This window comes from Capra hircus, chromosome 8 (genome assembly GCF_001704415.2).
Source record: "Capra hircus breed San Clemente chromosome 8, ASM170441v1, whole genome shotgun sequence".
NCBI classification, from domain to species: domain Eukaryota; kingdom Metazoa; phylum Chordata; class Mammalia; order Artiodactyla; family Bovidae; genus Capra; species Capra hircus.
This window is the reverse complement of record NC_030815.1, coordinates 106132623-106148132: the sequence shown is the minus strand read 5'-3', so window position 1 is coordinate 106148132 and position 15510 is coordinate 106132623. Positions and strand designations below refer to the sequence as shown.

General features: G+C 45.4%; 1 protein-coding gene across 2 annotated transcripts in view; it reads left to right on the top strand.

Annotated features, from left to right (window-relative positions):
• Nucleotides 1-15510, top strand: part of ASTN2 (astrotactin 2) — a 1019535-nt gene that overhangs the window by 227252 nt on the left and 776773 nt on the right. For both annotated transcript variants that reach the window (XM_018052685.1, XM_018052684.1), the window contains exon 3: nucleotides 1282-1666. In XM_018052685.1, coding sequence (XP_017908174.1) covers nucleotides 1282-1666 — 385 coding nt within the window. The remainder of the gene's footprint in view (nucleotides 1-1281; nucleotides 1667-15510) is intronic.

Below are 15510 nucleotides of genomic sequence, written 5' to 3'. Positions count from 1 at the left end.
ATGTTATACAAGTGGTTTTCAGAAATTGCCCTTGCCTTTAATGAGTCAAGGCAGAACAATCAGCCAATGGGTATGGTCAAAAGAACACGGGTTTTAAAGCTAAAAAGCCAAACACACACACACCCACACACCCACACACTGAGGCTCAGAGCTTGCTCTGCTACTCAGCATCTGAGCTTCAGAGTCTCTTGATTTCTTCACCCCTCTCCTCCTAACCACAGGCATGGTCCTCCCCAACTCTTGGGGTTACACAGCAGGGACTCCACACAGTGGCCTGGAATCTCCCAGGCAGAAAGCACAGTGTATACAGAAGAGAAGCAGCTATCCGAGGGGCTAGCCCTGCTCAATGGAGATGCTTCTGGCAGAGGGAAAGACAGAGGAGAACACAGATCTTCCACCTCAGCTTTTGACAGGTGCTGTGGGGAACACGGATGGGCTTTAGAAACACCCCTGCCCTGGAGGAGCTCACGGAGCAGAGTATTTCATGAGTCTCATGAATCATGTAAGATCTGTTCATAAACACTTTACCTATTTCAATTTAATGTATGGTATGCAGACTCAACCAAATATTTACCAGTTGGATGTATTAGAGAAAAATAAACTGCAGTGTGCCTTAAACTCCGGATGAAAGGAGCCCTAGAAGAACGCATGTGTTCATTCATTCATTCAGCAAATATTTATGAAGCGCCTACTTTGTCCCAGCCCCTCTGTGGGGAATCAGCATTAACAAGGCCAGTGTTTCTGATAATAAAAGTATAGATGATACAGAAATTGTTTGACTTGTGTATTCCCAGCAGGATGGAAGAAAGACTGCTGTCCCTTGAGCCCTCCGTGGATTCTTTCTAGAGACGAGGAAGCAAGGCTGAGAGGGTGTGCTCAAATGTCCTGGGGTCACTCAGCTGGTGAGAGGCAGAGTCGGGACTCACTCTAGATGTAAAGCTACCACCCTAGTATTTAGCGGTGTGCATCTCTCTGACACACCCATCACCCAGCTCATTTGTTCCTCGTGGGGACTTCCCGAAGAAGGAAGGGCAGGGGTTCTTGCTGACCATTATACAAGTGAAAAGCAAGGCTCAGAGAGGTGAAGCAGTTTCTCCAAGGTCACACAGCTTCTTGGTGAGAAAGCTAGGTTTGGAAACGGTGTCGCTCCGCGGGCTCCAGAGGCTCCGAGAGCCAAACCCAGGGATCGTGGGCTGCGTGCGGTGGACGGTGACCCCTCCCTGGCACTCCAGCCCAAAGAACCGCGGTCCACTTGCGTGTCCTTCTTCCCTCCCGCTCCAGGGTGGCCTCATTGCCCTGCTGTTGCTGCTGCTGGTGTTCACGGTGGCGCTGTACGCCCAGCGGCGCTGGCAGAAGCGGCGCCGCATCCCGCAGAAGAGCGCCAGCACGGAAGCCACCCACGAGATCCACTACATCCCGTCCGTGCTGCTGGGCCCGCCGGCCCGGGAAAGCTTCCGCTCCTCCCGGCTGCAGGCGCATAACTCCGTCATCGGCGTGCCCATTCGCGAGACGCCCATCCTGGATGACTACGACTACGAAGAGGAGGACGACCTGCCCCGGCGGGCCAACCACGTCTCCCGGGAGGACGAGTTCGGCAGCCAGGCGACCCACAGCCTGGACACCCTGGGCCGACCAGGGGAAGAGAAGGGTGACTTCGAGAAGAAAGGTGAGTCTTCCTGTTACATCCCACCTTCCCGGGGGGTGTGGGGGAGCATTTTAGGGAGCTGGGGAGAGGCGCAGGAGCTGGATGGTAGGAGAATGCAGAAAGTGTTTTCTGGAATAAGCCATTTTTGATTTATGGCCAACTTCTGTTGGGTTTTCAGAGTTCCTCACTTCTTGATTCTTTGGTGGTGGTGAGGGGGAAAAAAAAAAAAGACTGCCAGTATTCTTGGAATTAGAGTTTTTAGGAGCATCAGAAGTTATGTAGTCCAGCATCTTTCAGTGTTTCTTGATTGCCTCCCTGGCTGGCCTTCTCACTACTCAGGTGGGAGCTCATCTCACTTGCAGATGCTACTGTTGGAAGGTTTTTCCTTAGACTGAGTTGCAGTCTGTTTCTCTGGCTCTCCATATCAGAAACTGAATCTGAAATTTCCTTCCCCAAGACAGCTCTTGGGAAATATGACAACAGGGAGAAAAAAAGGCACCTGGTAACTTTTAGAAATCAATATCAACAAATAATCCCAGTTTCTCTGCCACTCTGGTGTGACATATTTTCAGACATTTCACCATTCTGGTCACTGTGCTCTAGATGGAGATTCTAATTTTTCATGTCTTGGAGTATAACACCAGAAGTGACACTCTCTTCCTCAAGGTGGGAATGCTCCTGCGCTGAGCAAAATGCAATTTTCACCTCCTTTTTGCCTGGTGTTATGCTTCTGTTCATGCAGCTTGAGTCACATCTGGTTTTTTTTTTGGCAGCTGTTGCTGACTTGTGGTTGACTTTTTGATGACTAAAACCTCTCACTCTTTTTCATATATGCTATTGCAAAGACCCATTCTCATTGTTCTGTTGGAGGACAATTGATTATTTGGACCTGGGTACAGGATGTGCTGATATCTGTCTTTTTTTCAGTGTCTATGCCTCCAGTTTGTTTATAGATGAGATTTGGCTATTTTTCCTTTAGGTAAACGCTATAGAATCACTGTTCTGCCTGTTTTTCCCCTTATATTGTTTTTATGACCCTGGTGATGGTGCTGTGTTCAAGGTTTGGCCCAGAGGCCCTAGTGTTAGGACTGCTCCTGTTTGTGAGCCAGGAGAAATCATCATCACTGCTCGGACCAGTCCTGAGCTGTGAACTTAACATTCTTTCCTCCTGCACTTAAGGTCCCTCCTCTCAGATCCATCTTTCCATGATGCTCAGTGGAAAATAGGAACTTAAGGAATTTCTTAAAAAGGAGACATTTTTGTCAAGCTTAGAAACCTAGGGAGGGAAAAGGGTGGAACAGTAAGAGTTGTTTGGACCTGAGTTCAAATCTTGTCCCCTTTGTTTGCTGAATGACCTAGAAAAGTGGGAATTCAGTCTTCCAAGTCTCAGACTCCTCATTGAAGGATTTTTGGAAGGATTAAATATAAAAATCAATGTATACCAATACCTAACACAAGGCCTAGGATATGGTACATGTTGAATCCCTGAGAGCCGTTATCTGTAGACCTCAGGCTCTTGGTCTTCGCTGGGTTCCTAAGACTCTGCCTAATCCAGCTCCCTGTTCCCTGCCTGTCTCCCTCCAAGTGCCAGCCACCATTGTTTGCTCAGTGCCCTGGAACGTCCACATCATTTCCCTTCTCCGCTGTGATCTCTTCTGTCTTTGAACTGTTGGCTTACTGACAGTCTCCTCAATTCTTCACTTTCTCAAACATCGTTTCTCGTTTTTCGTGCGACTTTTCATCTTTGAGCAAGAGCAGTCTGCGTTGGTTTCATTCTTCACACCGCTGCCTGGTGCAGTGCCTCTCGTGTAGAGAATGCCCAGCGAATGTGAGACGAGAAAGATGGCCCTAGAGAGTGAGGTTATGCAGGAGCCACGCTATCAGGTCATAGCATCCTGCTTCTCTTGTCTAAAGTAGAAAGTCACTTGGGTATGACAGACATCATCCTGTTTTCCTAGATGTGGACTTTTGCAGCCTAGTTTATTAAGCCCTACTGTGTTTATATGGAAAATGGGTGAATTAGCAACCAGTTTGCCCATCTCATGGGCTTCCCTGGTGGCTCAGATGGTAAACAATCTGCCTGTAATGCAGGAGACTGGGGTTCAATCCCTGGGTCAGGAGGATCCCTGGAGAAGGGAATGGCTACCCACTCCAGTATTCTTGCCTGGAGAAGTCCATGGATAGAGGAGACCGGTGGGCTACAATCCATGGGATTGCAAAGAGTTGGACACCACTGAGTGACTAACTTCTGCCCATCATAGTTTTGCTGTGGGGCTCAAATAATAAATGCATTGCAAACCTCAAAGAAGTTTCCCTAGAGTGGGATTTGCTTTTCACACTACAGTCTTCCCCAGCCTGGGCCAAGAGGAGAGGTCTAGAGGCTCCTTCAGTTCCTGGAGCGGGCTGTGAATACTTTGAGCTTATCACTTACCACTGTTCAATAATAATCAGTTTCTCTTTCCGTCTCCTACTCTAGATGTGGAGACTTTTTTAAAAAATTTATTTCTTTTTTTTAATTGAGGTGTAATTGACATGCAGTCTTGCATTAGCTCCAGGTATACAATGATTCAGTATTTGTCTGTGTTGAGAAATGATCACCACAATGCCTAGTTAACATCCATGGCCTCACAGCGTGACAACATTTTTCTTGTGATGAGAATTTGACTCTCTTCGCAACTTTCAAATATACAATAAAGTATCATTAACTCTAGTCATCATGGTGTGCACCCCAGCCCCATGGCTTTTGAAAGCAAGGGCAGTTTCATTAGTGTCCAGCGCAGTAACTAATGCCTAATAGGTGCTCTGAAAATGCCTGTTGGCTGAATGATTCGGTCAGTTGAATAAATCCAAGCGTTGGCTAGAGCCCCAAGTTCTCAGTTCCAGGCCTCGAACTATCTCACTGTCCTCAAATCTGGGGACTCTAGAAACCAAAATGTTGACCGAGGCCATCAGTAGTGATGACCAGAACCCAGCAGAGAGCAGCCCCTGGTTGGGGGTGAACCTAGAGTCTGTTATACAAAGTGGAGTAAGTCAGAAAGAGGAAAGCAAATACAGTATACTAAAGCATACGTATGGAATCTAGAAAGATGGTATTGATGAACCTATTTGCAGGGAAGGAATGGAGGCACAGAGGTAGAGAATGGGCTTTTGGACACTGTGGAGGAAGGAGGTGGGGGACAAATGGAGAAAATAGCATCAACAAATCAGTTCAGTCACAGTTGTGTCTGGCTCTTTGTGACCCCATGGACTGCAGCATGCCAGGCTTCCCTGTCCATCACCAACTCCTGGAGCTTGCTCAAACTCATGTCCATCAAGTCAGTGATGCCGTCCAACTATCTCATCCTCTGTCTTCTCATCCAACCATCTCATCTTCATCCTCTCTCTGTATATATGTCATGTGTAAAGCGACTAGCTGGTGAGCAGTTACTGTGTAACACAGGGAGCCCAGTCATGAGATGGGGGGAAAGTCAGGCTCAGAAGGAAGGGAACATATATATAATTATGGCTGATTTGTGTTGTGGTAGGGGGGAGGCAAAACAGTGTAAAATTTTTTAAAAAAGAAATTCCAGTAAGCCTCCTGGGAAATGCAAGCTGAAGCCTGACCCGTCCTGGGTCTCTCCCAGGGCATGGCAGAGTCCAGGTAAGAGGCTCAGCCTCTCGGCCAGAGAGCACCCCTGCTGTCGATAGCGGTCATGCTCAGAATGGCCCACGTGGCATCCTGCTGACAGCCCATTTCACTGAGGGGTTGGGGCCTTCCAGGTCCTGTGTTCCTTAAAGAGAATCCCCAGGCTTGCCCTTTCAGTTGTTGGACATGTCCGTTATTCATGTGCTCAAAGCACGGGTTCCTGATTTTTGAATGACAGAGACTGCGCAGGGGACTGAATCATGCTGGATCCAGAGGATACAGGAGACGCACTCCTGAGAGAGGGGATCTGCTCTGATCTCCTCTCCTCATCAGGTCCTGTAGAGTCTGCACACTCTCAGCTTTGCACTGCAACACGTCTTAAAGATAACTTCGTCCCTTGTGCTTTCTTTCAAGCAGAACTCTATCTAAATGATAACAAAACCAGACGCTTATTTTCTGAAATCAACTTCAGATGAGGCGCACACAAGAGAAATCTAAACAGAACGAGTGGCGAATGCGTGAGAAATTAGACCCAGTCCTTGCAAGGTGGCCTGGGGGGCGGGGGTGAGCAGGTGGGCTCGGGCCCTGCTCTTGCCTACACTGGCTGCGTGGTCCTGGCGAACCTCTTCGCCACCTGCAAACTCATGCCTTCATCTCACCCGTTTTCATCTGACCACATTATTCCTCTGACTTTGCTTTAAAACAAAGTACAGTCTGGAATAAAACCAAGCACTTCATTTAATGCTCTACCCAGCTGCCCTTAGATCTGATAAGGGTGGGGAAGGAAGACGCGTGGGCAAGAAGAAAGTAGGAGACGCATTTTTCCTGGATCCAGGCAGGATACTGGTCACCCTTTCCATGGGAAGGTGGTGGCTAGGGGCTGTGGTTGCTGTGCTGTGGCCTCTGAGCGCCTGGGACCTCCTTGCCTGGACAGAAAAGGGACAGCTCTGTTGGCAAATTGTGGAACACACAGCAGCAGCAGCTCAGGCTGAATATGCTTCCTCTTGCCTTGGGTGGTCCTTGGAGAGACTCATTAGATTCTTTCTTTATGGGGGGACCTAGGAGAAGGCAATGGCACCCCACTCCAGTACTCTTGCCTGGAAAAATCCCATGGACGGAGGAGCCTGGTAGGCTGCAGTCAATGGGGTCGCTAAGAGTCTGACACGACTGAGCGACTTCACTTTCACTTTTCACTTTCATGCATTGGAGAAGTAAATGGCAGCCCACTCCAGTGTTCTTGGCTGGAGAATCCCAGGGACGGAACAACTATGTGTTTTGTCCAGAGTAGACAGGTATCAGGAGCTGGGCAAGTCCTATAAAAGTCATCCCTAGAGGGGATGAAATTATATTGCCAAGGGCTAGCCCCACCTACACCTCTCACACATAAAATTTGTCTGTAGATTCAAACTACTTCATCATACTTGAGCACCCCCTGTTACTTGCAGCTTGGACCTTCAGGTAATATGGGGATAACCTAGAGGCAGAGGGAGAAACTTTCTTTATCAAGAGACAAAGCCTGGATTCCGATACCCCAAGAGCACTATACTGAGCGGGCTGACATTCAACCAATACATACCCATGTGGACATACCCTTTGTTAAGCCCTGAAATTCTTCTATGCCGATCATTAAGAAGCTTGCTGCCCTGAATGCCCCACCCCCATGCCCTTCCGCTGCCTGGCCATCACACCCCCTCCCAAGGACCCTCCTGAGGTCTGTGCCATCTAGGAAGAGGTCGACTTTAGACTGCTTCTCCCGGATTATGGCTGGCAGCTCATCTTGCTGGTTAATTCCTGTACTTTAGACATTTTTAGGTATTGCAAGCATCACCCTTGATATCACCTTAGCCAGTTGCTGGGAATTTAATCATGTCAATATGTGACTACTCAGCATTGCGTTGGGTCCATAACAGAAACTTGATGCATTTTAATTCCAATTCTCCTTATCCGTGCTTAAATTTATGTTTCCCGTTCCTGAATATTATGCATGGAAGCTCAAGGAAATTAAAATAACAGATTTATCACTTTATCAAGGGACAGGGTAGGGGATGGCTGAATGGATATTGGGTTTTCTTAATTTTGTTTTATTATCGGGAAAGAAATGCATACTATTTGTAATAGAAAGATGTGAGGGGGGTGGAGGGAAGGAGTGAGATGGAAAGGGAGGGAGAAAAGAAAGAAGACAGTGAGGGAGGAAGGAAGGGGTCTGAGTTGCATAAAACAAGAACTAAAAACCCTTCCATTGTCTTGCTACCCCATCCCACTAATGGGACCCAAAGGCTAATCTTTGAAAATAGTTTGATTATAATCTTCTAGCATATTTTCCAGTGTACCTACATATGGAATGTATGTGTTTTATGTATATGGTATAGATAAGATATATGCATTTTGCACCCAGATATACAGCAATAGGGCTATCTCAGCCATGTATATCATTTTGCAGCAATTTCATAGTTTACCAAACAATGTATGAAAAGCATCTTTCCGTGTCAACCCTGCACACCTCTCTTCTTTTGGAAAGCTCTGTAAGATTCCAGGATTGGAACACACCAATCACACCAGCATCTGCTCTACTTTTCATTTTTGCTGACCATTATCTCAGTTTGCTGCACTCATGGTTAGTAAGTATACATCCTTGTACACACACACACACACACACACACACACACACACACACACACACACACACACACACACACACAGACACACACACACACACACACACACACACACAGACATATTTTTGCAAAATTTAAGGCTATTTCTATAAAACAGATGCCTAAAAGCAGAATCTCTGTATTAAAGGGTACACATTGCACACTTATAATTACAGATTACACATTTACAATTTGGGGAAGTACCACCGCAAGTATTCACTTTAGTATTTGTGTTGTACTTTCAAGGGGGCCTGTACATCTTCTATACAAATCTGGACAAACCACCCACTGCCCCATCACCTTGACAATTCGTATACTATTCAGCCCTTTCTGGGCTGTGTGTGTGCGTGTGTGTGTGTGTGTGTGTGTGTGTGTGTATATAAAATAGTTGCCTTCATTTTAAATATGCAATTTTCACTTTTGATTTTCTTTTCTGACTTTCTTTGTCAGAAGTCAGTCTTCATGGTTACCCAAGCAATGATTCTTAGGTGAAGCGATGCCAGATAAAGGCTTGGCTTTGCTGTCCCACTTCAGTTCAGGACCTAAGGTAGGAAAAGAAAAAAACGAAATGGCATCAAATACAAGCAGTGGTCCACATTTGATACATGGGGAGGGGTCACAGTCTCTCTGACATGGCCCAGTAGGCTAAAACTTACTGTTGCTCAGAATTACAGATCAGAATGTTTCAGGGTAAATGGGACCCTTGCTGAGAGAATGGAGTAGGCGGGACTTTCTTGAGTCCCGTTAGGAGTCTAGCTGCTATCATATACGTTACCTCACTGAGCTATTTGTAATGAACCCCGAGGGGAAGATAGATGAAAGAGGTGAATAGGAAGCCACTGCTGCTGCTGCTGCTGCTGCAGATGACAGCTAACCTCCGCTTGGGATAACCACTGTCGGGGAACTTTCTAGGAATTATGTCATTTACACGTCGCAACAGCCCTAAGAGTTATGCAGTGATACTGCCCTGCCTTACAGAGCAGGAGCCTGAAGCTGAGAAAGGTTAAACGAAATGTCCAGAGTCACGCAGGGGAACGTGGCTGAGCCAGGTCCAAACTCTAGCACGTGAGCTATCATGCTAAGGGGCCAAGCTGCAATGCGAACACAGGACCTCACACTGATTATGTGATCCTTGGGAAGGTGCCGAGCTCCTGCTGTCCCAGGGATGTAGCTGGAGCCTAGAGCCCATGAGCTAGCTTCACTCTCAGATTCGGGAGGAAAAATAGGCAACTAGCATCTGTTCTCCAAGGCAGGACGCTGCTGCACAGTGATTCTGAGCTTCTAAATCAGCAGAAGGGATGTTGCAGCAGGGAGATCACAGTTTTTTGGAATGTTTTGAATGGTCCCCCAGGGTGTAGGGAACTCATGTTTGGTGTCAGTAAAGCACTCTAGGGTGACAGGGAACTGAGGAGCTGTTTATTAACTCTTTTGACATCCCCTGTGAATGCCTTGTAAATGTCACTCTCGGGTGGTGCTTTCTAAAATTTCAGAGCTCTTTGCTAGTCAACACCTTATTCGATGCCTTACCTGGGTGTTCAGATTTCTTAACTCGGAGATGGTAGTCTGTTTCCAGGTTCCTCATCTTCACCTCTTCTCATCCATCCCCTCTTGAGGCCATATCCGTCTTCCTGATGTCTTCAAAACACCTCATCCTCACGTACCTTCCTGCCTGTATGCCTGTCCTCTATTTGCATACACAGCATTCGCTCTGTTATGATCCTTCTGGCCATAGCAGTTTCATGCTTAAAGTTTTGCGGAGTTCTCACTGCTCTTGATCCCCACCCTCTGTGCTCAGCCACCATGGCCTCCTCTCTGTTCTGCAAACTTGCTATGCTTCTCCCACTGCAGACCATTTGCATATGCTGTTATTGTCCTTGTCTGCAAAAAAAAAAAAAAAAAAAAATTCCTCCCTTTCCTCCCCTAATCTGTCATGGGTGATTCTTTCTCATCATTCTGGTCTCCGCTTAAATCCTACTTCTTCAGACAAAGCTCTTTTCCCTACGAGTTCTTCTCTTTTGTTTTCTGTAATGGTACATTACAAAAAATTATTTGGATTAATTTATTAAATATTTTGCTTCTCTGATTAGACTTAGGATTCTGTGAGACTGTGGTCCAGACCTGTTTGCACTGTTCTGTGCCTAACAGATGGAGAAGGAAATGGCAACCCACTCCAGTACTCTTGCCTGGAAAATCCCATGGACTGAGGATCCTGGTAGGCTACAGTCCATGGCATCGCAAAGAGTCGGACACGACTGAGCGAACAGAATGACTGGCACATTTTTTGTTGTTGTCGCTAAGTCGTGCGCGACTCTATTCCACCCTATGAGCTGCAGCACACCAGGCTTCCCTGTTCTTCACCGCATCTCAGACTTAGGTTCATGGAGTCGGTGATGTCATCCAACCATCTTATCCTCTGTTGTCCCTCTCTTCCTGCCTTCAGTCTCTCCCAGTATCAGGGTCTTTTCCATTGAGTCAGCTCTTTGCATCAGGTGGCCAAAGTATTGGAGCTTCAGCTTCAGTACCAGTCCTTCCAATGAATATTCAGGGTTGATTTCCTTTAGGATTGACTGGTTTGCTCTCCTTGCAGTCCAAGGGACTCTCAAGAGTCTTCTCCAGTACTACCAATTAGGAAGCATCAATTCTTTGGCACTCAGCCTTCTTTATGGTCCAACTCTCATATCTGTATCTGACTCTTGGGAAAACCATATCTTTGACTAAATGGTCTTTTGTAAAAAAAGGATGTCTCTGCTTTTTAATATGCTTTGTCTAGGTTTGTCATAGCTTTCCTTTCAAGGGGCAAGCATCTTTTAATTTTATGGCTGCATAATAGATGTTGAAATTTGTGTTGAGTCAACAGATGGAAAATAGATATATGAATGAAGAGGCAGATGGTTAGACTAGTGTCTTTCCATAGGCTGCTAAACTTTGCATGGATCCTTTATCCTTTTTCTGAGCCATGCATACTGTGTTTAGTGTTTTCAAATCAGTGATTTACTGAATCTTCCCATGCATCTCATAAGAAAGAAATTATTCATATCAAACTTTAGAGCTAATCTCAAAGTTATAGAGCCAAAAGTTAAGAAATTGTCATTTGAACTCAGCTTTGTCTAATTCCCAAGCATGTTCCCAAGGACTTCTCAAGCATGTCCCAAACCCAAGCATGTTCTGAAGATAGCACAATGTAATCCTGTCAACTTATTTGATCAGAAGAGAGAAAACATGGGCTTAGAATGCAAGCAAGCTGTCTCTTACTGTTGTGTTCATTAAGCGTTGGCCACAATGAGAAATATATTTTGCACTGTGACCACACACATACGCTTTTTTTAAAACCATAGTTGATTTACAGTGTTTCAGATATAGGGCAGAGTGATCAGTTGCACAATGCATGCATGTTTCTGCTTTTCCACATTCTTTTTCATTATATGTTATTACAAGATATTGAATATACTTCGCTGTGCTGTACAGTAGGTCCTTGTTTATTTTATGTATAGTAGTGTGTATCTGTTAATCCCAAACTCCTGATTTATCTCTCCTCCCAAGCCTTCCCCCTTTTTAACCGGAAGTTGGTTTTCTGTGTCTGTGCATTTTGTGAATACATTCATTTGTGTTATATTTTAGATTCCACATAGACACTTGTCCCATGATCTTTGTGACATCATATGATATTTGTCTTTGTCTGATTTTGACTTAGTATGACAGTTTCTGGGTCTATCCATGTTGCTGCAAATGGCATTGTTTCATTCTTTCATGGCTGAGTAATATTCTATTGTGTATACATTTCCCACATCCTCTTTATGCATCCATCTGTTGATGGATGCTTAGGTGACTTCCGTGACTTGCCTATTGTAAACAGTGCTGTGAACACTGGGGTGTGTGTATATCTCTTCAAATTAGAGTTTTCATCTTTTCTGGATATATACCCAGGGGTAGTATTGATGAATCACAGGAGTCTATTTTTAGTTTTTTTTTGTTTGTTTGTTTTAAGGAACCTCCATACTGTTTTCCATAGTGGCTATACTGATTTATGTTCTAACTAACAGTGTAGGAGGGTTCCCTTTTCTCCACATCCTCTCCAGCATTTATTATTTGTAGACTTTTCTGATGATGACCATTCTGACCGAAGTGAGGTGACACCTCATTGCAGTTTGGATTTGCCTTTCTCTGACAGTGATATTGGGCACCTTTTCCTGTGCCTGGTGGCCATCAGCGTGTCTTCTTTGGAGACACGTGTTCTTGTGAATGAGTGTATATGTGTGTCTACAATAAGTTCGGCAAAAGAATCCTTCCCATATGACATGTGGCGTGCTCTGATCATTTTCTATTCTGCTTTGTCATCTCTTTGATGTTGATCTGAACCCCTGAATTGATTTCACAGTTTATGAGGGAATTATCGCCTGAAGTTCAAAGTCCTTTCAGCCTCAGGGGCTGCGTTGTGCTGGGGTATCCACAGGGAGGTTGATCCCTAATTGCTGGGTCTGTGACAGCTTCCCGGAGGTGCTTCTTGCCTCGAGAGGTGAAGGATGACTGTCATTAGATTCCAGGTAAGCGGTTGGTGGAGGAACTAGGAATGGCGCCCGAGACAGGCAGTGGTGCGCTACAACTTTGTGTCTTGCCCCTCTGTCCTTGTGGCCAGCCCAGTGGTGTCTTCACCAACCCCCCTGCACCATCATCTCTTGAAACTTCACCACCTGCCCTCCCAAAGGAACTTTTGTGTCTCTTTTGTCTTCTTTCCTTGTTTATTTTTGCTTCTACCCCCTGCCTCCCTCTGCTCCCCGCCTGGGAAACACTGCCTATTCTTTCAGCCTCAGCTCAACACCTTCCTCTTCCCAGCTGTCCCAGAGCCCAGAAAGAACTTCGCGAAGAGCTTGGGGAAGGTCCTTCCTAACAGCGGGTCTTATTTTGACATCACCTTCAGGGTGCTTCCTGGGCTAGCAGGGATCAGTGGAAAGCAAGATAGGCAGCATCGTTTCAAACTGGGCTGTCCACTGGGATTCCAGCTTGCTGCACACGAAGAAGAAAGCTTTGGATATGACTTTCTTCCGCCAGACTACCCTGAAGTCTTTATACTTAACTGCCTCTCCCCTCTCCTTGTTGAAAGCACTATTTGAAATCTGCAGGGGAAACTGTTCCAGGGCCTGTTTGGTGTACCTTCTGGCTCCTGGGCACCTTTATCAGCCATTTGCAGACAGCTGACAGTATAGTTCCTGCGTCTTCTCTTTGGGTACCCCTCCTCCTTGCTACTCAGGCATTCACTCACTCACTCATTCATGTATTTAACAGATCTTAACTGAGCACCTTGAGCACCTACTATGTGCAAGGCACCATATTTAATGCAGAAGATACAGAGCAAAATGGGAAATAGTTCTTTCCTAGAAGGTCACAGTTTAGAGGGATATAAAACAGTAAGAGCCGCTTTATTTTATATAGTCTTTGAACATTTATAGAATGGCGTCATAAACAGTATATGATAAACCCTGGGTGTTACTGAACCTTTTTGAGAGAGAAGAAAGGAACCTTACTCGGCTCAGGGAAATGAAATCACTCGCACCCTACAGTACAGAGCCAGTGTGGGGGCGAAGCTCTACTGAAGCCTGCATCTCTTGAGTCCAGGTTCAGGACTGTCTGCATTTTGCCACGCTGTACTTATCCCTGCAATATCCTGAATATCATTTGGCAAGCAACTTGTTACATCCACATTGCCTCCCCTTCTTAATTTTAAAGGTCATAAACTCCTAGTCTTTGGAAGTATTCACCGAGGATTGAGTAGCCATTTGTTAAGGCTGGTGTAGCAGTATTGGCGATTTAGACACAATTTAAGCAATCCCTTCTAATTCTCAGGCTGTAACATTTGAACAAAGAGAGCTAAGATGTGTTTGAAAATATAGGTTCCTTAAAACTAGTAAGCCTAGAAAGTATCCAGAATTTGACTGTTTTTTCTCTTCTTTTTCTGTGAACTGCAGCTGATCACTTGTAGAATGTTAGAAAACTCATTTTTTGCTCCAATTCATCATACCACATAGCGGAGTTAACGAGGCTATGGAAGATGAGACCCTGACTCTGCAACAAAGTTTTATGACTTTGATTTCTAAGCCCTGCCCTCCCAGACCTTGGCCCTGGTGCCTGATTGTCTAGGCTTGGCAAAGCAGAAGAGAGCAATGCCTCCAACAGACAGGAGCTCAGCATCCCCAGACAGCCATCCTCTGAGCTGTCTCCACACTCTCTAAAATAAGATATAGACAGAGATTTGTCATGGAATCACCAACAGGAATGTCACCACTGCTGTCACCAGAGCCCCTTAAAATGTCACTTCCCAGCATTAATTGCCACGATAGCAAAACAAACTGGCGTTCTCTGAACATTTGCTCTCCCCCTCCTGCCTCGTGATCCTCTCCCTGCCCGCCCTCTCTCCCTGCTCCCTCAGAGCCCCCCTCCTCTCTGTCTCTTGGGACCCTTGGGGCGTCCTGACTTGATTAGTCTGTGCCCGGCGAGGCAGCCCCACCACACAGTGACAGATGAGGGTGAAGGAGGTTTGATAAATGTCAGGGGCTGAAGAGACTGTTCCCTGATTGATCAGAGCTGGAGCAATTTCCCAGCAGTCAAGGGACTCTGTACCTCCCGTCCTGGCCTCCCTTGAAATGGCTGGAAATCAGCCGTTTGAGGTCTGACTATCACACAGGGTCCAGGTTGTTCAGCCTCAGGTCTCCCAGGGGGACTCATCCTGCTTTGCTTTCTTTGTCCACCCAGGGGTGCAATAAATCGCTATGTCTACCCACAATTAAGACTGATCCTTATTTGTCCTAATACTTCCTAGTTATAAAAGTTATAGATGCTAAATTTAGAAAGCTTAAAAAAATAAAGTGTAAATGATCATTTCTCAGAATACCTCATCAAATTGCCACAGTAACATTTTACTGTTTCCTTTTTTCATTTTCTCTTCTTTTACATATTGAAAGCAAAAACCTATATAATTTTCTATCTTATACTTTTATTAAATATCATAAATATTTCAGTATGTTTATCATTCTGCTGTAAAACTATCTCATAGCTGATTTATTGATGAACATCTCAGTTGCTTTTTTTTTTCTCCCTTGCCATTTTGTTTTCGTCAGCAACAAACATTTTGTACTTAAATTTGTTTTTCACCATTCGGGTTTATTTCCTCAGGGTATATTCCCAGGAGTGGAATTACTGAGTAAAACGGTCTGAATGTTTTAAAGTTCCTGATATATGTTTAACACAACACCCCTGTGTCAGGAAGTCTCAGGAAACATGTGTTAAATAAGGAAACAGTTTTCCATCTACATTTTAATTCATTAATTCAACAAGCTTTAATTAAGTACCTACTGCATATCAGGCACTAATTGTTGTTGTCTAGTTGCTCAATCATGTTCAGCTCTTTGTGATCCCATGGATTGTAGTCTGCCAGGCCCGTTTATCCGTGGAATTTCCCAGGCAAGAATACTGAACTGGATTTCCATGTCCTTCTCCAAGAGATCTCCCCAACCCGGGAATCAAACCCGCCTCTCTAGCATTGGCAGGCAGATTCTTTACTACTGAGCCACCGGGGAGGCCCATCAGACACTAAT